Here is a 21256-nt window from a genome sequence, read left to right on the forward strand (position 1 = left end):
ACTTGCCTGAAATGGTAGAGGGTCTCCTTCTTAAGCAGGGGGCTGGACTAGAAGACCTCCAAGGTCCCTTCAACTCTCCTCCCCTCCCCTCTCCTCTCCTCTCCTCTCCTCTCCTCTCCTCTCCTCTCCTCTCCTCTCCTCTCCTCTCTTCTTTCTGGAAAAGGCTCATTGTGCAAAGCCTCTAGAAAGGAGGCTATTTGGTGAGCAGAACGCAGAGACCTTCCATATTATGCGCTCTTGAATGCAGCACAGGCAGTCCTCAGTTTACAATCCTCCGTTTAGTGACTGTTCGAAGTGACGGCGCTGGAAAAAGTGATATATGACTGTTTTTCGCACTTTCGACCATTGCAGCCCTCCCAGTGATCAAAATTGGGACGGGCAGATAAGACAGGCAGTCCTCGACTTAGGACCACAATTGAGCCCAAGATTTCGGTCACTAACCGAGACCGTTGTCCAAGTGAGTTTTATGTCCCATTTTTCCGACCTTTCTGGCCAGAGTTGTTAAGTGAATCGTTGCAGGTGTTAAATTAGTCACATGGTCGTTTCGAATGGTCACTAAATGAATTATGGGTTCACGCCTGTACTTTTGTATTAGCCTTTGGTATTTTTTTTCTCTATCTGTATTTTCTCTGTTGCGTTCGTTTTTTCTTTTTTAATATTTCGTATCCTCCGTAAATAAAATTATCGGAAAGGTAAACCCGATAACATACGACGAGCTATTGCAGATTCGATGCGACATTTTACGCTACGTTGTCCAAAAACTCTCTTTTATTTTCCAGCACCCATAAAAGGACATCAAGCTGTTTGGCTGATGGGTTGGGGGGGGGTGAGATGAGGACAGGAGAGTGCATGATGGGGAGGGGGGCACAGGGGGCGGATCGCACAGGATCAGCAGCTGCAAGGCTTGCCAGATCCTCCCAAACGGGGACCGAGAAAGCTGCTGGCTGCTTCATACGCTTCTTTCTCCCCTCCCCTTCGTTGTGGGGTGGTGTGTCTGGCAGGTTTCCAGGTGCGCCTGTTGCTTTAATGATTGTGTTTTTAATGGCTGAGATAATTTATTTGGCCGGGAACCAGGGAGAGGGGGGGGGATGTCTATTTTTATACCTGAAAAATTGCTCGCTCGCCAGACACGTGCTGGCTATCACCCGTGCCGGGAGGGAGCGATGCCCGGACGGGAAAAAACTGGCACAAAAGAGGATAATAATGAGGTTCTTATTGTACTTGGGACTCGGGGTGGCACCAAAGCTTCTTGGCAGCATCTGAGCATGTCTAAAGTGCGTCGGAGGTCAGGGGAGGCTTTGTGGGATGGAAGATATTCAAGATAATAGCTGCCTCGTTTTTGGAAAGGATCATTTTTCTAATCATCGCAAGTCAATTCGAGCTTACGGGTAGCCCTCGACATACGGCCAAGGAGGGAGGCCGAAATTTCTGTTGCTAAGGGAGACCGTTGTTAAGTGAGTTTTGCCCGATTTTGCCCCGTTGGCTTGTCAGAAAGTCGCCACAGGGGACCCCGGGATACTGCGACCGTCATAAATACAGGTCAGTTGCCGAGCGTCTTAAATTTAGATCACGTGACCGTGGGGAATGTTGCCTTGGTCGTAAGTGTGAAAAACGGTGATGATTTCTTTTCTCTGGCTTGGCTTCAAATCCCCTCCCTTAGCCTGAGCCACGATTATAACCAATTTGAAATAATAATAACAACAACAACAATAATAATGATAGCAATACAGATAGTCCTTGACTTACGATCATTCATTTAGAGACCGTTTCGAAGTTACACTCCAAAAAGTGACTTACCACCGGTCCTCACAGTTACGACCGTCGCACCATTCCCCACGGTCACCCCGATCAAAATTCGAACGCTTGGCAACTGGCATGTACTCAGGGCGGTTTTGCAGGATCCCGGAGTCCTACTTAACAACCTTCCCAACTGGCTTCCAGGAAAAATAAGTGCAGGAAACCCGATTGGCTTAACAACGGCTTAACCAATCTGGTAGACGAGGTCACAAAACTAGGCGCCACTCACTTAACAACCGCCTTGCATTCTGGTTCCAAACGGCGTCGTAAGTCGAGGACTCCCTGTAGGAGCAGATTTGTGGGCAGTTTTTGACAAACCATCTTCCCGCCTCTTCCCATGGTTTATGCATTGGATTAAGCCTCTGTATCCAGTGTCCTTTTCGGAACTAAACCACAGATGTTGGTTTTGTACGTTCAGACACGGCTGGCCGTGCAAACCAGGATTGGCTGCGTTCACAGGACACGCAGCCTGGTAAACCCCGGACCCCCTCAACCCTGGTGGCTGCATTCCCACCAACAAACCTTGGTATTGCATAGCAAACCATTCAGGAAAATAAACGCCTTTCCTTTCCTCTCCTCCTCTCTTGTATTTCGAACTGGGCTCCCATTCCTATTCTACGTTTCGAAAATCTGCCTTGCAGCTCCTGAGACAGACGGGTGTTGTTGTTTTTTTTTTACTGGGCCTTTGGCTTGATTTTTTTTATCGTGTTTTTATTCCAAATACAGTTTCCTTTCTCCGTGGGCTTTATCGCAAGCCACCAGGAAAGAGATTAGATTTAAAAAAATAAAATTAAAAAAAAACAAAACAACACCCTGGATAAATTAAAGCGATGCATCTTTTCCAGCCACGGGGCTTTCTCAGATCAGCAGCACCCACCGGCAAAAACCTCCACCCCCCCCCACCCCACCCCAAATCAAATTTAGCCTGACGTCTGGAGGAGCCGATATTTTGCAGAGAAACTCATCCGCCGGGGATTTTGGGTCTCTTAGACAGAGAGGCAGGAAAGCCGCCTCCTCCTCCCCAGAGGAGCGGTGGGTCAGTAAAGAAGGCCCTGCAGATGACAAGGGCCGGCCTTCCTCCACGCCCTCCAGCTGTTTTGGCAGGCCCTTTATTTCTCCAACAGCTGCCTGCACACACCCCCCCCCCCCCCCCCCCCCCCCCGCTCCCAGCAGGTAAGAGGCAGCCCAGGCAGGGAAGGGAGCAAAAGGTTTTGGCTGGAAGTGGCTGATTGGCAGAGATCGGGATTGACTCAAGTCTCTCTCTTTCCCTCTTTTTCTCTCCCTTTCTCCCTCCCTCTCTCTCGTTCTCTTCCTTTCTCTTTCTCTCTTTCCCTCTCTCTCTTTCCCTCTCTCCCTCTCTCTTTCTCTCCCTTTTTTCTCCCTCTCTCCCTCCCTCTTTCCCTTTTTCTTTCTCTCTCCCTCCCTCCCTCTTTCTCTCCCCTTTTCTCTCCCCCTTTCCCTCTCCCTCCCTCTCTCCCTTTTTTCTCCCTCTCTCCCTCCCTCTTTCCCTTTTTCTTTCTCCCTTTCCCTCTCCCTCCCTCTCCCTTTTTTCTCCCGCTCTCCCTCCCTCTTTTCCTCTCCCTTTCTCTCTCTCTCCCTCCCCTTTCCCTCCTTCCCTTTCTCTCTATCCCTCTCTCCTTTTTTTCTCCCTCCTTCCCTCTTTTCCTCTCCCTTTCTCTCTCTCTCCCTCCCCTTTCCTTCCCTCCCTTTTTTCCTCTCCCTTTTACTCTCTCTCCCTCCCTCCCCCTTTCTCTCTCCCTCCCTCCCTTTACTTCTCCCTTTCTCTCCCTCCCTCTCTCCCTTTCTCTCCCTCCCTCCCTCTTTTCCTCTTCCTTTCTCTCCCTCTCCCTTTTTTCTCCCTCCCTTTCTCCCTCTCCCTCTCCCAATCCCCAATTCCCCCCTCCCCTCTTCTTCCCCCCAGGCAGCCCAGGCATCTTGCTGGAGCATGGCCCGCTGATGTTCCTGGGGTTTTGGTACAGGCACAGCGTGACTCTTGCTGGGTCAGATGGCGACGGCCAACAAAGGTGAGTGGGGGCACTTGGGGGGCAGAAAGGGTCATGGGCCAGCATCCATTTGAGCCACACAGACCCCAAGATTCTCTTTCCCCCCCCCTCCTTTTTTTTTTTGCCTTTGGGCTAAAGGCAGGGAGGTTGCCTGGCGTGTTTCAGATTCAGGTGCTCAGTTACCAGAATAGCAGAGTTGGAAGGGACCTTGGAGGTCTTCTAGTCCAGCCCCCTGCTCAACAGGAGACCCTATACCATTTCAGACAAACGGCTGTCCAGTTTTTTCTTTAAAAACCTCCAGTCATGGGGCACCCACAACTTCTGGTGGCAAGGAGTTCCACTGGTTAATTGTCCTCACTGTTAGGAAGTTTCTCCTTAATTCCAGGTTGCTTCTCTCCTGGATTAGTATCCATCCGTTGCTTCTTCTTGTCCTGCCTTCAGGGGCTTTGGAGAATAGGTGGGCCTCCCTCCTCTTCTTTGGGGCAGCCCCTCAGATATTGGAAGGCTGCTGTCATGTCTCCCCTGGTCCTTCTCTTCATCAAACGAGACACGCCCGGTTCCTGCATCCGTTCTTCTCCAGTCCCCTCATCCTCTTCTCTTCTAAGTTCAGCCTTAAAAGCCATGGCCGTCCCCTTCCCAGTTGGGTTGCAGCCCTTCCTTTGGACCATGGGTCTTGTGGTCCAGAAGGGCCCCATCCTTCTGGACTGGGATGCCTGTTGCCATGGTGAGCACCTTCTCCTCCTTCCTATAAAGGAGAACATCTGTAGGTCAGGGTTGAAATGAAGGGTCCCTGAAGGTGCTCTCATCAGTGCTAGACAACTAACGAAACGTGTGCAAGGAAACAACAATGCTCAGGAACACCACAGCCCTCCTCCCCCTCCTCAAACCCCACTCCCTTTAAGCACTGATGACGTTACCTACTTTGGTCATGAAACGTCTTCAAGAAAACCATCAAGCTCTCAATAATGATTCCTTTTTGGAGGTCCGGCAAATGCCAGCGTGGTCTCTTCCTCCAAGCCAGCCACCCCCATCTCAGCCACTCCATCAGCCAGGGGGGCTGGGACCCATGGACGTTGTAGTCCCACGCTTGAAAAGTTCCAGGTAGGAACCTGCCACCAGCAGGTTGTCCCTTGCATCCGAAAACTTCGGCGAGTTACGTCCCGTCCCGTCCCGTTCCCCCCCTTCAGCGTATGCTTCCTGCCTGCTGGAGCGATGGGAATTGTGTCTGTGGCAACAGACGACGCTTAATCGATACAGGAAATTTATCGGTCAATTTATTTCTCGCTCCTGCTCAATTGATTGTAGCGAGGGGAGGGACGGACGGACTGAAAAACAGCCAAGAAATGAACTTGCTAAATTGCTGACCAAAAAAAAAATTGCTTTTAGTTCAGTTTTGGAATGTGGGCCGGTCAGCCTCGGTCCTTTCTGGAGGGTTAGGAAAAACACCGAGAGGAATGACGGAGTTCGAAGGGACCTCAGGAGGTCATCAAGGCCGACCCCACGCGTGATTTCCTACCCTGTTGCCTGATGAGGTCACCTGATTGCATACGGACTCCAACTCCCATCGCTCTCCTGGCTGATGCTGTCAAGCTGGCGATGTTGGAGAGCCAGTTTGGCCTAGTGGGAGGGGTCTCCAGCTTCGGCCCCTTTAAGACTGGTGGACTTTATGACGGTCACCGTGTCCCTTTTGCCGCCTTCTGACAAACGAAGCTCCCGGGGAAGCCGGATTCACTTAACAACCGGGTTACTCGCTTAACAACCGCAGTGATTCAGTTAATAGCTGTGGCCAGAAAGGTCGTAAAATGGGGCAGTTGAGGACAGTTTGCTTGGTCTCCCTGCCCATGGGAGAAGGTTGGACTAGATGCCCTCTGGATCCTTCCCACCTCTGCCACTCTGCGGTTCAACCAAGCCAACCCTGAGCCTCCCACCTCCGCAGGGAGACCTCGGAGGCCTGAATTCACCTGGTGGGCTCGAAGAACTCCCGAAAAGGGGGGCCCGGCCCAGCTAACCCAGCTTTCCTCCTCCTCTTCCTCCTTTCCCCAGGCTCCAACCCCAAAGTGGGGGGGGTCCGCTTCTCCACAACCCAGGCGGTGGAAGGAAGTTCCAGCCATGTTCATTTCGATGAGAAGCTGCACGACTCCATGGTGATGGTCAGCCAGGAGAAGGAAGGGGACTTCCTGGTGAAGGTGAGCCTGCAAACGGGGAGGGGGGGAAGGGGAGGAGGAGGGGGCAGGGTTAGTTTTTTTCTCTTTGCAAGAATTGGTTCAGCCTTCCTTCTTTCCTTCCTCCCTCCCTCCCTCCTTTTCTCTCTCTCTCTTCCTTCCTTCCTTCCTCCTTCCCACCTTTTCTTTCTTCCTCTCTCCCTCCCTCCCTTTCGTCTCCCTTCCTCCTTCCCTCCTTTTCTCTCTCCCTTCCTTCCTCCCTTCCACTTCTTTCCTCCCTCCCTTTCTCCTCTCTTCCTCCCTCCTTCCTCCCTCCCTCCCTCCTTTTCTCCTTCCTTCCTCCTTCTCACCCTTCCTTCCTTCTTCCCTCTGTCTTCCTTCCTATCTCCTTCCCTCCCTTTCCCTTCCTTCCTTCCTCCTTCCCTCCCTTTCTCCCTCCCTTCTTTTCTCTCTCCCCTTTCTTCCTCCTTCTCACCCTCCATCCCTTCCTCCCTCCCTCCTTCCCTCCCTCCCTTTCTCCCTCCTTTTCTCTCTCTCTTCCTTCCTCCTTCCCACCCTTCCTTCCTTCGTCCCTCTGTCTTCCTCCCTCCCTCTTTCTTGCTTCTTCCCTCATTTCCCCCTTTCTCTTTTCTTCCTCCCTCCCTTTTCTCTTTCATCCTTCCTCCCTTTCTCTCCTTCCTCCCTCTCTCCCTTCCTTTTCTCTCTCCTTCCTTCTTTCTTTCTCCCTTCCTCCTTCCCTTCCCTTCCTTTCTCTTTCCTCCCTCCCTCCCTTTTCTCTCTCTTTCTCCCTCCCCCCCTCCATCCACCTGTAATTTTCCACCATCTCCCATGTCTGCAGCTCATCCCTTCTGCAGTCGCCTTCCTTTCTCCCCCGCCCACCACCCCCAAAAAAGCATAATTGCTTCTGGTGTTTGGGATGCAAAAACCAATTATCCCCGACTTCCTTCCAGGAACGGTCTGATTGCTTGTGGCAGCTGCCTTGGCAGCCTTGGTGCTTCGCTTCGCTTTTCGGGCGTAAAAAACCGACGGGGGGGGGGGGGGGCAACAGACCGGGGGAGGTGCAGCCGGTTCCCCCGGGGGCTTCGCATCTTGAGCTTCATTTCCTCCTGTTCGATATTAGAGTGGGAAGGGAAGCAGAATGTTTTCCAGATCAAATGCTCAAAGGTGCTAGAATATTTATGAGGTTCGGTCTGGCTCCGTTTGGGCAACCCGGCACAGAATTGATGGATCCCTGGGGATGATGGGTTATGGGGTTCGGAGGGGGAGGCAGCTTCACAGGGGTCTCTTGGGGGAGACCAGAGTGGTGCTGAGCCCCCATTGGTTGGAGAAGTCCCCCCCCCCCGCTTCCTTGGTAGACCCTCCAGCATTGGCCACTTTAAGACTTGTGGAAATCAACAGCCAGCATGCTTTAAGATGGGCGGACTACAACTCCCAGAATGCCTCAGCTGGGGGATTCTGGGAGTTGAAGTCCACAAGTCTTGAACGTGGCCAAGGTTGGCCATCCTTGTGTTAGAAGAGGCTGGCTGGGGAATTCTGGGAATTGAAGACTTAAAGTGTGGAGATTGAGTTTGCTAAATTTGGAGAATCTTTTGTTTCTCTGATATCTCTCCTTTGCATGCAGTCCGAGATCTGAACTCGTCTCCTTCGTACAGGTCAGGCCAGCGTTTCTCAAACCCAGGGACTTGAAGATCTGTAGATTTCAGCTCCCAGAATCCCCCAGCCAGTCGCTTCTGCATACCCCAAATAAGAAAGTTATACAAGTTCTGGATTGGCGATTTGTATATCCCTTTTAATTATTAAGACATTGGGCAGATTCATTTGTATATCCAGCGTAACATCTCTTTCCCTGTCATTCATACAGCTTATCATTTTAAAATCCACTTTCTAATCAGCCCATCTCGGGCTTGGCCCATAAATTTGTTCCTCTTCTATAATCTCTTATTTTAAATCCAGTTTGTCTATAACAATAGCAGACAACCTCAAAACCTAATTTCGGAGTGCATTATTCCCGAGCGTCCTTCGCTTCGCCCAAAATTAGAGCATTTTGCTCCATTCCGTATTCGGAGCTTGAATGTAAGTGTTCTTCTCCTTTAATTAAGTACTTTATAGTTCTTTCCAGTTCCATCAAGTGCTCAACCTTCAGAGTCCCATCTTATCATGTTTTTTTTCCACCCTAAAACAAAAGAATTTTCCCACGGGAAGGTTTCTTCGAATCGATTTCAGAATCTCCGTATATTTATTTTAAAAGAATTCAGAACAACAGTTTCCCACGGGGGAAGGGTAATTAATTTCAAAAAAAAATTTTATTCCCAATCCATCTGGACCGTTAGTCCATTTCTAAATTTCCAACATGGGAGTGAGTGTTTGTTTTCGAAGCAAGCCTGCTTTTCAGTTGACAAAGCAAATTCATCCTTCCGCTTACGGTCCAATTTATGCTTGAGGGATGGAAGTGATTTGCAAAGTCAAGTGGTTGAGGTGTGCGTGTTTTTTTAAAAAGTCTGTTTTTCTTTCCTGACTGAATAAATGGCTTGTTTTCTGAGCCTCCCTCCCTGCAAGCAATGCAGAATTCTTGCAATTTAAGGAACGCAGCCCGGCGAGAACAGATGATACGTTGCCTTTGTTTGGCTAACCAGCCATTACTAAAATGTTCTTTTATTTGCTTGCGTGAATGATCCAATGATGCTTTGCAGTGTTTTGCGCAATGCTCAGCATGGAGGAGTCAGAGATAATATTGAAGGATTGTTGATCCAACTCTTTTTTTTTTAATTTTTAATTTTTATTTCTCATAAACACATTTACATGTACAGTTACACTTACGACCACCGCCGCATCCCCACGGTCTCACGATCGAAATTCAGACGCTTGCCCACTGACTCGTACTTACAATGGTTGCAGGGTCCCGGGGTCTCTTTGGTGACCTTCTACCAAGCAAAGTCAAAGGGGGAAGCCGGATTCACTTAACAACCGTGTGACTAAGTTAACCTCCGCAGTGATTCACTTAACAACGGTGGCAAGAAATGTCTTAAAATGGGATAAAACTCACTTAACGACTGTCTTGCTTAGCAACAGGCATCTTGGGCTCAATGGTGATCGTAAGTCGAGGACTTCCTGTAATGCCAATTAATTGCTTTATAAATATCCCAAAAAAACGTGATTTGTCGGTGGGAGATTTAAAGCTGATCCAGTGTAGGGTCGTTGTTGTTTTTTTTAAAAAAAACGAGTGTAACAATTGGTTTCCTACGCCTGGAGCCAAGTCATAAATAATAATTGGAAGGAGATCAAGAAGAAAAACAGTAATTGCATCGCAGCCTTTTTTTGCCAAAGCTTTAATAAGCCAAGATCTTCACCAGCCCTTATATTTTATTTAGATTTTGGCAAGCGGAGTTCATTTAATCGGCAACCGTCCTTCAAAAGAATGACTCTTAAACAGGGGAGTTTGGGGGCAAGTTGTCTAAATTAAACCAAGCGGTAGATTTTTTTAAAAAAAATATTAAATTCTTTTTATCAGAGATGATCAAGATCACGCATCAATTGATCGTCTTCGGAGCACGCTGTAACTCTCTCTCTCTCTCTCTCGTGGGATTTCGAAGAAAAACAACCAGATCATTTTGCAAATAGATTTATGACACAATAACCCACTTAAAATCGAGTCCTTCAAGAGCTGTATTTCTCCGAATACACATGGGTCTGTAATGGGATTTATTTAGCACATTAGGGGAGAAGTCACATCTGGGTTTGTGTTCTCGGTTGATTTGAAAGGGTCTGCATTTTTAATATTGATCCGCGCTTAAAACTGAGAGGCGTCAGAATGATGGTTACATCGAGGTCAGGTCCAATTTCCATTTACACTAGCAAAGATATTCCAGAGAAACAGTCTGTAGAGATTCTCAGTCATTCAGGTCAAGGTTGTCCCAAAGGTGCTTTTTTCAGGAGGCAACTGGATTTTCTGATTTTTTTTTTCTTTTGAAGACGTTTCGCTTCTCATCCTAGAAGCTTCTTCAGCTCTGACCGGATGGTGGGGAAGGGAAGGATTGATATTCCTTGCAGACAGAGTTGGCCATTTGCATCCTTTTTAGAGGGTCGTTGAGGCCACTTGGAGGTTGATCTGCGTCCTCGGTGGGGAATAGTGGGGACTTTTAGCTACACAATTTGGGATGAACCCCCTTGGAATGGTGTGGGAGTAGGAATGGATTTCCAGAGAGAAAAAATTGCAGACTACAGGAACCATTTTCACAACTCAGGTGACCCTGAGGACACAGATACACCTCCCAGTGGCCTCAACGACCCTCTAAAAGGATGCAAATGACCAGCTGTCTGCAAGGAGTATCAATCCTTCCATTCCCCACCATCCGGTGAGAGCTGAAGAAGCTTCTTGGATGAGAAGCGAAACATCTTCAAAAGAAAAAAAAGCAAGAAAGTCCACATGCATCCTGAAAAAAAGCACCTTTGGGATTGGCATTGATCATTTAGTAACGGGGTTGTTAAGTGAATCTGGCTTCCCCAGGGGCTTCGTTCATCAGAAGGTCACGTGACCCTTGCGAGGGTCCTAAGTATGGCTGGGGAATTCTGGGAGTTGAAGTCCACCTGGCTTAAAGGTGGAGAAAAACACTAAAGTAGATTTCTCGGGGGTTCTTTGCAGTGTCTGTTTTCTGACATTTTCCGAAATATTTTAGCCTCCCATGACCTCGGAGACTGCGAATCTCCCCTGCGAGCGTTCTGCAGACAGAACATGCTGTCCTTCCCCTCCCTCAGTTATTCTGCAGGCTACGTGTCACCCAGTAATCTTTTACGAGAAGCAGAGAGAGACAGAGAGAGGGAAAAGCATCAGATAAAGCAGAATAAATACAAGAAAAGACTCGTGCGCAGATACCTCTTGTCTGCGTCACTCAACTCATCGCCCAAGAAACGCCTTAATAAGGAGTTGCTAAATTCTGGGGCCGACAATGTGATGAAAAGGTGGGATCGAGTGAACAAGGGCTGGGCCTGGCTGACTCGGTTTACCTCTCATTTATTAATTATCCTCCTTTGGTTATTTTAGAAGAAATTCAAGCTGGTGAAGATACGTGATACTCCTTCCTCCTCTTTTTTTCTCACAACAACCCTGTGAGGTGGCTGGCTTTGGTGCCTAAGGAAGGACTAGAACTCACAGTTTCCTGGTGATTGGTCAAAGTCACCCAGACGGCTTTTATCCCTTAAGTGTTCTGGCCTAGGCTTCCTGAGTCAGTAGAGCACACAAGTAGTCCCAAAAATCTCTTTTATGTCTTATGGGAGGGGCCAGTCATCTCCAAGCCTTACTCCCGAGTCGTCCCTTTTGTTTTAACTGTTCTTGCCTTCTGGCAGCTCTGTGCATGCGCACACTAGGAACAGGCTCCCCCTGTTCCTCTTGACTCGTTGAGGTCCAACTCTGGAGGCTCCGGAGGCAGCACGTACCTCCCAGATGGCCCTTTCTCTGCCTCCGACGCAGAGCCCTCGTCTGAGCCTTCCCCAGGCTCCAGGACTGGCCCATGGTCCTCCCCAGCCTCCTCCCTCTCCGATTCTGCTGTCAGCTCCACAGGCTGGTGGCGGACCACAACACTAAGGCAGGTCTACAACTCCCTGTCTCCTGGTGATTGGCTCAAAGTCACCCAGCCAGCTTTCATGCCTAAAGAGCAACTAGAATTCACTATCTCCAAGTGACTGGCCTACAGCTTTTATCCCTAAAGCAGGACTAGAACTCCCCATTTCCTGGTGATTGGCCCAGCTGGCTTTCATGCCTGAGGCGGGACTAGAACTCCCCGTCTCCTGGTGATTGGCCCAAAGTCATCCAGTTGGCTTTCATGTCTAAGTCAGCACTAGAACTCTCACTCTCCTGGTTTCCAATCCAGCACCTTAACCACTAGACAAACTGCCCTAAGTCCTAAGACTATCCCATTTAGCTTGGCCAAGCAGGAGTAGGGCAGGCTACTCCATGGATGGAGCAGTTCTCTCTACTCCTACCCACCAAGAACCTTGGTGAGGAGACCGGGTGCTTCTAACCCTGGATTTGATCCCTCAGTCCTCCTTAAAATTGCTTCCCCCAAATTGTTCCCAAGAGTCATGTGCACTTAACACTGTTGTGGTTGCTCTTCCTTTTTTTTTTTGGTCTCTCTTTTCTAGGTCTCCTTTTTTTTTTTTTTTTTTTTTGAGAAAGAGCACAATTCTCTTCCGAATGTGGGCACTAGAGATCTCTAGGGAAGGAAGGGGGAAAAAAAACCTTCAATTTTTGATGTTGCTGTTTTTGATCCCTTCCCTTTAGCCCCAAACTGGCCATTTCCACACAACCAGGTCAACCGAAAACTGAGTAATAACGTCAAGAGCCCTTTTGGGGGTCAGTCGGCCGAAGACACCCCCGTGTCTCTGTGTATGGGGGGTTTGTAGTCCCAGGAGGGAGGGGCTGCTTTCCAGAAGGCAAAGAGCAGGGATCTCCAATCTTGGCAACTTGAAGACTTGTGGACTTCAACTCCCAGAATCCCTCAGCCTGCAGGCTGAGGGATTCTGGGAGTTGAAGTCCACAAGTCTTCAAGTTGCCAAGATTGGAGACCCCTGGCAAAGAGAGAGAGAAGATTGGACTGTCTGGTAGGCATGGAGACCCTCCCTGGCAGTTCACAGAACATAGCAATAGCCCTTAGACTTCTATACCGCTTCACAGTGCTTTTACAGCCCCTCTCTAAGCGGTTTACAGAGTCAGCCTCTTGCCCCCCCCCAACAATCTGGCTCCTCATTTGACCCACCTCGGAAAGATGGAAGGCTGAGTCAACCTTCAGCAGGGCAGGATCGAACTGCTGGCAGCCAACAGAATTAGTGCTTGCAATACTGACCGCTGTGCCACCACGATATATACCAGGGGTGTCAAACTCAATTTCATTGAGGGCTGCATCAGGGTTGTGTTTGAACTCTCGGGGGGGGGCGGGGGGGCTGGGGGGGGCGTGGCCAGCTCAACATCACTCATGTCGGGGAGTGCCTGAGCGCTCTGCCAGAGAAAACAGGCTCCCGAGCTCCATTTTCAGCTACGACGGACTCCTGCAACCCTCTGCCAGCGAAAACGGAGCTCGGGAGGACCTGCAAGCACCCCCCCCCCGAGCTTCGTTTTCACTGTAGAAGCACCGCGGCCCAGTCCTTCACTGTTTCCAGGGCGGGTCCGCAGGCCAGATTTGACACCCCTGGTATATATATACAAATCAAATAAATAAATAAAAATATATATCTATACTTTATTGCTTTACTCCGGCACGATTCTGTCTGTAGGTGAACGACAGTAAAGAAATCCTCAGCTTACAACCACAGCAGCCCAACATTTCTGTGGCTGAACAAGACAGTTGTGACGTGAGTTTCGCCCTATGTTTTGACCTTCCTTGCTGCCGTTGTTAAGTGAATCACCGCAGCGGTTAAGGACTCGGTTGTTAAGCGAATCTGGCTTCCCCCTTGACTTTGCTTGTTAGGGGGTCGCAAAAGGGGATCACGTGACCACGAGACACTGCGACCGTCATAAATACGAACCAGTTGTCAAGCATCTGCACTTTGATCACATAACCATGTGGGAGGCTGCGACAGTTGAAAGCGTGGGAAACGGTCCTCACTCCCTTTTCTCAGTGCCGCTGTGACTTCGGACGGTGACTTTACATTTGCATTTCCGGCAGCATTTGGCGTCTCTGATCCTGACCTGGGACCTGATTTTGCTTCTCCCCCTGCTTAGGTTGGCTTCCTCAAGATCATGCACAAGTACGAAATCACCTTCGACCTGCCTTTTGTGCAGGTCCTGGGAACGGACATTTGCCCGGCACCCCTGTCCAACCTTCATCTTAAAGTGACCAACATCGCGCCCGTATCTGAAGGTAAGATCTCGTGGCTGTCCCAAAGGTGCTTTTTTTCAGGAGGCCACTGGACTTCCTTGTTTGTTTGTTTTCTTTTGAAGACGTTTCGCTTCTCATCCAAGAAGCTTCTTCAGCTCTGACTGGATGGTGGGGAAGGGAAGGATTTATACTCCTTGCAGACAGGTGGTCATTGGAATCCTTTTTTGAAGGCCCTTGAAGCACCTGGAGGTTTACCTGTGTCCTCAGGGTCACCTGAGTGGTGCCAATAGTTCCTGTAGTCTGCAGTATTTTCCCTCTGGAAATCCATTCCTCCTCCCACACCATTCCAAGGGGGTTCATCCCAAATTGTATAGCTAAAAGTCTGTAGAGATTCTCAGCCCTCCAGGTCATGGTTATTTTACTTTATTTTACTTTATTTTACTTTATTTTATTTTATTTTATTATTTTATTTTATTTTATTATTTTATTTTATTAAATTTTTATACCGCCCTTCTCCTGAAGGACTCAGGGCGGTGTACAGCCAAAAATAAAACCCACAACTATATGAAAGTTAAAAGACAATTTAAAAATATTAAATAATTTGGGCTAGGGCTAGGGAGGGTATGGGGGGTTTGGGGGGGGGGAATTGGGGAGAAAATGTATTTGTAAAACTTTTTAAATTAAAATATATATATATATTAAATAATTTGGCTGAAAGAGCTAAAGGTGCTTTTTACCAAGAGGCAACTGGACTTCCTGTTTTTCTTTGAAGACGTTTCGCTTTTCATCCAAGAAGCTTCTTCAGCTCTGACTGGGATGGTGGGGAAGGGAAGGATTTATGCTCCTCTTGGCTTCTCTTGGATCTTACTCTGACCTCTTGGCTACTGGAGAAGGGAGAAGGCTTTCTTTGAGGTTCACCACAAAGCTTCCTGTCCAACAACTCCTGTCGTGCTTATTGTTACACAAGTGTGCTCTCGGTTTTAGCTCATGGTCACTCACTCACTCACTCGCACACACACACACACACACTCACAGTCATGGAAAATTACCACACTCGATCCCAAATCAGCAGAACCCTGAGGCACGAACGGTTCTTTAAAATAGACAGAGACCCGTGAATTTAATATAACAGCACACTTTTACTGATATATTTTTATTCCCCGCCTGACAATCTTGTAATGTTTCCCCCCATCTCTTTCTCCTTTTAAAGACTCTGGGGGGGAGAGGGGGCACTTTGCAACTCCTGCATCTTCAAGTCCCCCCAATTGCTCTTTGGAGGGTCCTTTGATGGGGGTCCCGCTCTCTTTTTCTCCCAGGCTACAGGGTGAGGTGCGAATACGTGGCCCACAAAGAAGGGGTTCTCCACGAAGAGATGGTCTTTTGCAGCGAGAGCAACCACAGTGCCAGAATCAAAGTCGTCGTGCAAGCTCGGGTGATGGGTAAGGCTCTGCCAGCTCTTGCACCCAGGCTGGGCACCCCCTCCCCCCTCCCCCCTTCACTTTCCTGCCTCTCTTCATTTCCCCTCTGCATCGCTCGAGGCCTAGTTTAATATCCTGTTTTCGCCAAGAGGCGACAATGCCCAGGAAATTAAACTCGACCTGCAGGATCTATGAAAAACATCTCCGGGGGTGAATTAAACTGCCAAGGTGAAGGTGCCGGGGGGGGGGGGGGCGATCTTAATCCACCAAGGTCAAGCTTAAAAGAGACGTTGAGACTCTGGAAAGAGTGCAGAGAAGAGCAACGGAGATGATCAAAGGCCTGGAGACTAAAAAATAGGAAGAACGGTTGCAGGAACTAGATATAGCTAGTCTGGAGAAAAGAAGGACATGAGAGCAGTCTTCCAGTATCTCAGGGGCTGCCCCAAAGAACTGGGGGTCAAGCTATTCTCCAGGCAGGACAAGAAGCAACGGGTGGAAACTAATGAAGGAGAGAAGCAACCTAGAACTAAGGAGAAACTTCCTGACAGTTAGAACTATTAACCAGTGGAACAGCTTGCCACCAGAAGTTGCGAATTCTCCAATTCTGGAAGTTTATAAGAAGAGATTGGACAACCATTTGTCTGAAATGGTATAAGGTCTCCTGCTTGATCAGGGGTTAGACTAGAAGACTTCTAAGGTCCCTTCAGTTCTATTCAGGCACATAATAGATAGATAGATAGATAGATAGATGATAGATAGATAGATAGATAGATAGATAGATAGATAGATAGATGGATGGATGGATGGATGGATGGATGGATGGATGGATGGATGGATGGATGGATAGATAGATAGATAGATAGATAGATAGATAGATAGATAGATAGATGATAGATAGATAGATGGATGGATGGATGGATGGATGGATGGATGGATGGATGGATGGATGGATAGATGGATAGATAGATAGATAGATAGATAGATAGATAGATAGATAGATGATAGATAGATAGATAGATAGATAGATAGATAGATAGATAGATGATGGATGGATGGATGGATAGATAGATAGAGGATGTGTATGTAAGTATGCAGGTATGGATGGATGGATGGATAGATAGATGGGTAGATAGATAGATGAGAGATAGATGGATGAGAGAGAGAGAAAGGAAATGGAAATGAGGTGCAGAGCTGCTCCACTGGCCTCCAATGCCCTCCCCTGCTCTCTGCCCTTCCACTTCACGTGTGCTCTGTTCCCTTGCCTTGCAGACCGACACCACGGCACGCCGATGCTCCTGGAAGGCGTGAAATGCATCGGCGCCGAAGTGGAATACGACTCTGAGCAAAGCGAATGGCAGGGCTTCGACTAGCCAGGACGCGGCCCCTTTCTGCTGCAGACTCCAGCGCCTTCCCGGGGTTCCTCTACCTATATAGATATATACAGATATATATATATATATATTTTCCGGTTAAGCTTGAAATAATAAACGAAAAATGCCATCTCCGCTGCCCGCTGGCTGCCAGGTTCGAGCGCGCTTGTGCTACGCTGCTCCGGCGGCGCTTGTCTTGTGGGGCTGGCGCTGTGCTTTTCTCCTTTTGTACCCCCACCGTACAATTACATCTACTATTAAACCGCCTCGTAGGTTGTGCTTCGGAGGCGCGTCCGGCCAGGCGCGGATCCATTTCCCTAACCTCCGTTCCGTCGGTGGTGCAGCTCAGGGCGTGTGCCGTCGCCTGGCGGCCTTCGTTCTTCTAATTCAGGCGCACCTGAATTGGTTTTTCTTTTATTCTACCTGGTTTAGCAAAGTCAGGCGGCCTGCGGAGGTTTTTTGGAAACTGCCGTTTGCGAAACGGAGGAAAAAGCCAGGTGACCGGCAGACTTCGGCTGGATGTTTTACCGTTCAGAGCAAGGGTCCCCAGTCCACGGGCCGCAGCCCACTACCGGGTTGTGGCCTGTTCGGAACAGGGCCGTGCAGGCGTTCGCAGCTCCATTTGTGCGAGCGACAGTTGCATGCGCCCGCTGCTCGTGCAAATGGAGTTGCTCGTGCCTGCCGCTCGCATGGAACCATCCCCTCCGCGTGCCCTTCCGACAAGCCAGACAGGTTGCGGAACCGCCAGTTAGGAGGCGGAAGTGGGTCAACTCGCCGTGTAGCCAATTCGCCACGAGAAAATTCACGGCGGGACAATTCCACAATTCGATTCAACTTTTTAAAAAAAACATTTTAAAAATATTTTATATTTTTTATCGTTCGCCTTTTTTTAATTTTGTCGTCCTTTTGGCTTCCTTCCTCTAACGATTCTGTTTGACGGTTTCTTCGATACGAGGGTAGCTCTCGTACCCTGGCGAGTTGGCCGCGGCGCGTTGTAATTCAACTTTTAGACGTTGGCCGCTGTTTTAAAAAAACCGAAGAGATCAAGAAAGTGCTTTTTCTTTTTCTTTTTTTCTTTTTTTTTTAGCTCCTTGGAAAGCGCCCAGCTCTCTAAGCCCCGAAAAGCTGTTTGGGAAAGCAGGAAATTACGGGTTTTGGGGGTGTTTTTTTGGGTGAAGTTGTATTGCCAGCACTGTCTGCTACCCCCGTAAACGGCTGTTTAGTGCTAAAAAGTTGACTGGGAGGCGAAGCTACGATGTGGTTGGAAAGTTCGTGAGGACGCCCACCAGATTTCACTGTGTTTTAAGAGGCTTTTAAGTTACTGTGAGACTGACGGTTCCTGGGGACCACTGCACACAACCAAAGTTGCCTGCGGTTGGGGGTCCCCCCCCCTCTTTATTCTCCCCTCCCCCCTCTCCCATTGTTGGAAATGAACCCCACTCAGGAAGAAGAAGAAGAAAAAAAAACGCACCGAAGCCGCCTCAGTTTTGCAAAGATTCCCCGATTCATTTGAACCCCTGGTCCAGTTTTCCCCCTTGGCTACAAGGATGGGTGCACCTGTGGCCCTGTTGTGATACAGACCCCCCCTCTTTATTCCCAACACCCCCACCCCTCTCCTCCCCCCAAGTTCGGTTAGCCTAGGAAGGTTTTTCTTCAAAAGGCCAAACTTTTGCTGCTGTTTAGGAGATAGCGCAAGGGAATTATTCCCTCGTTGCCATACGGGTTGTGTGGTGTGTTTTTTGGAAGATACGTGATTTTGGTTTCTCTGTGAAAATGTCACAGCTGGAACCCCCAAGTCCATTCCTGGACTAGGAATCCCTAAAGACAAATTCCTTGAGTTATCTAGGGCAGTCCTTCTCAAGCTATGAGACTTTAAGAGGGCTGGACGTCAACTCCCAGAATTCCCCAGCCAGCTATGCTGGCTGGGGAATTCTGGGAGTTGACGTCCAGCCCTCTTAAAGTCTCATAGCTTGAGAAGCACTGCCCTAGGGCAGGGGTCTCCAACCTTGGGCACTTTAAGACTTGTGGACTTCAACTCCCAGAATCCCCCTTGGCTGGCTAGGGAATTCTGGGAGTTGAAGTCCACAAGTCTCAAAGCGCCGAAGGTTGGAGACTCTTGCCCTAAAGGATGAACTCCTCAGAAGGCGGCCATTAGCACAGGTAGAGCAAGATCCTTGCGTAAGCTCCTCGAATCTCCAAAATACAACATTGGTTGAGTAATTTGTGAGTTTCACGAGTTGGGTCTGTGTGGCTTGTTTCATGGGTGGGATTTTAACGTCCGTTCAACGGCCACGCCACGATGATGGGACTTCCATCGTCCACCACCTCGACGGTGAAAACGACGTTCATGGGTGGATGTTTGGCCAACCCACCCTAACCCCGGTGTCCATCCAGGTCCTCGTTGACCATCTCGGCTGGAGAGCTGGGCACGGAAGTCCAGCTGAGCTTGGCTTCCTCGGTAGGCCGACGGAGGACGGAGGGAGGTGTTAACGCCTGCCATTGGATGTCCCACCAAGATTTTGATGACATGGTTGGAGAAGACCTTCATGAAAGGTTTCTCAACCACAGCCTCTTGAAGACGGGTGGAGAACTCCTCCTCAACAGGAATTCTGGGAGTTGAAGTCCACCTCTCTTCAGGCGGGCGAGGTTGAGGAATCTCCCAACCTTTGCTGCAGTAGTCTCTCTCCTTCCTTCTCCAAAGCTCATGGACCTCCCTCCTGGTAGGATTTCACCTCTTCTTCCAAGCAAGACCTCCCAGGCGGGCAGTCGTCCCCGTCCCCACCACCACCACCAGAAGGGCCATCCCAGCAGCTGCCTCTGACTTTCCCCCACCCCACCCCCCAGCTTAAAATGGGGTGGGTGGGGGGCAGCCCTGGGCAGCTAGGCCCTCTCCCCAACCAACTCTAGTCCATTCCTGGAGAAACCACAGCTTCGGCTTCTGCCTTGCAAGATTGCAATCGCAAGAGCTCCTATTCAAACGTTAAGGATCTGTTTCTTATCTCCCCTCTCTCTCCCCCCATATAAGCCCCCTCTTTGTGGGAAAAACTCATGGGATACACAGCAGGGATGCGGTGGGCTTCTTGGAAGGACCCCGTGGATTTTATGTGCCTATGTATAAAAACACACACATGCACACTTGTTACCCCTATAAGAAAACCTGTGTTTGGGTTCCTTGATTTCTTTTTTTATTTTGAAGCAAACGTTCTCTGAAAGAAAATAATAAATTTCAGTTGAAAAATTAAAAACTGCCTCTGTTCTTCTGATCTCTGGTGGGCAGACAGGTGGTGGGGAGAGAAATGTAGTTTTGACTTCTGGCGTGAAGAGACATCCTTGCTCTCTCCTTCCTTCGCACGGAATTTTTCTCCAGCGTTTGCTTCTCTGGTTCAGTCTGTAGATTGCGGGTTTTCTGGTGGCCTCCCACCCCTTCCTGCCTCTTTTCTCTCCCTCCCCCTCCCCCAAAGACCACCAAACTGATCTGCTTGCGTTTGGGGGGCCGGGGCAACCCTAAAACCTTTGAGCCAAATTCCCCTTTGGGGTGGAAGGGTCTTCTGGGAAGTCTCGGGGGTCCTTGGTTCCTCTCTGAGCTGGGTAGTTTTGTTGAAGACATTTCATGACCCAACTAGGTAACCTCATCAGTGCTAGAAGGGAATGGGGTTTGCAGAGAAGAGGAGGAGGACTGCGGGCTCCCTGGTGCTCTCTGAGCCTGGTGGTTTTCTTGAAGACGTCTCACTACCCAGCTAGGTAACTTCATCAATGCTAGGGGTTTGCTTTCTGTTTTTTGTGCTTCCTTGATTAGACCGTGGTTTTCCCCATCTGTCTGTCTGTCTGTCTGTCTGTCTGGCAAGAAACAAGGCCAGCTCCCAACTGAGACAAACAGTGAAGAGCAGCCTAGTCAAGGAACCATGAGGGGGAGGCCCATGCAGTCCTCCCTTTATAGACATTCCTGGAAATTGATCCGGAGTGAAGGAAAGCAACGACTTTCAGAAGCCGAGCAGAGGAGAGGATCTAATGTTGAGCGGGCACATGGTTGGGGTACACGGGGTACCTCCGGTTTGATTCCGCTGCCCTCCTGTTTTCCCAAGAGATGCCAGTTACGGTCTCCCCCGGTTTAACTGGGGGGCAGCTTCGTCGCTCCAGAGTCTTGGGGGAAGAGGGTGAAAGGGGCATCTGGGTTCAGCGCATGATATTTACGCCTGAGGGGAGAGAGACCCACACTGGGAAAAGATTACACATTTGTGAGGTGGGCCTGCAGGAGGTTTGCACTACAGGTCTTAGTGCAATTACCTTCCAGGCGTGTAAAACCTGAGGGTTGGACTAGATGACCTCTGGGCTCCCTTCAGCCACACAGTTCTTAATTCTGGGGTTTGCGTTACAGGCAGTCCTTGGCTTATGACCACAACAGAGCCTTGTTACTAAGTGAGAGATTTGTCAAGGGAGCTTTCCCCCCCTTTTACGACCTTTCCTGTCACCGTTGTTAAGCGAATCACTGCCGTCGTTATCACAACGGTTGTTAAGTGAATCCAGCTTCCCCGTTGACCTTATTTAAGGTCCAAAAGGGGATCCACTCCCCCGGGACGCTGCGACCATCATAACTATGAATCAGTTGCCAAGCGTCTTTATTTGGATCACGTGACCACGGGATTGCTGCAACGGTCATAAGTGTGAAAAACAGTCGTAAGTCACTTTTTTCGTTGTACC

General features: G+C 49.2%; 1 protein-coding gene across 1 annotated transcript in view; it reads left to right on the top strand.

Annotated features, from left to right (window-relative positions):
* ADISSP (adipose secreted signaling protein) overlaps positions 1-18419 on the top strand; it is a 29240-nt gene extending 10821 nt beyond the window's left edge. Inside the window, exons 2-6 of the mRNA XM_070948502.1 lie at positions 3723-3821; positions 5844-5986; positions 13674-13812; positions 15087-15209; positions 16458-18419. Coding sequence (XP_070804603.1) covers positions 3803-3821; positions 5844-5986; positions 13674-13812; positions 15087-15209; positions 16458-16558 — 525 coding nt within the window. The 5' untranslated portion in view covers positions 3723-3802 and the 3' untranslated portion in view covers positions 16559-18419. The remainder of the gene's footprint in view (positions 1-3722; positions 3822-5843; positions 5987-13673; positions 13813-15086; positions 15210-16457) is intronic.
* The last annotated feature ends 2837 nt before the right edge of the window (positions 18420-21256 follow it).

Source organism: Pituophis catenifer, unplaced genomic scaffold (assembly GCF_029215685.1).
Source record: "Pituophis catenifer annectens isolate HBS135680 unplaced genomic scaffold, rPitCat1.0.hap2 SCAF_8, whole genome shotgun sequence".
NCBI lineage: Eukaryota > Metazoa > Chordata > Lepidosauria > Squamata > Colubridae > Pituophis > Pituophis catenifer.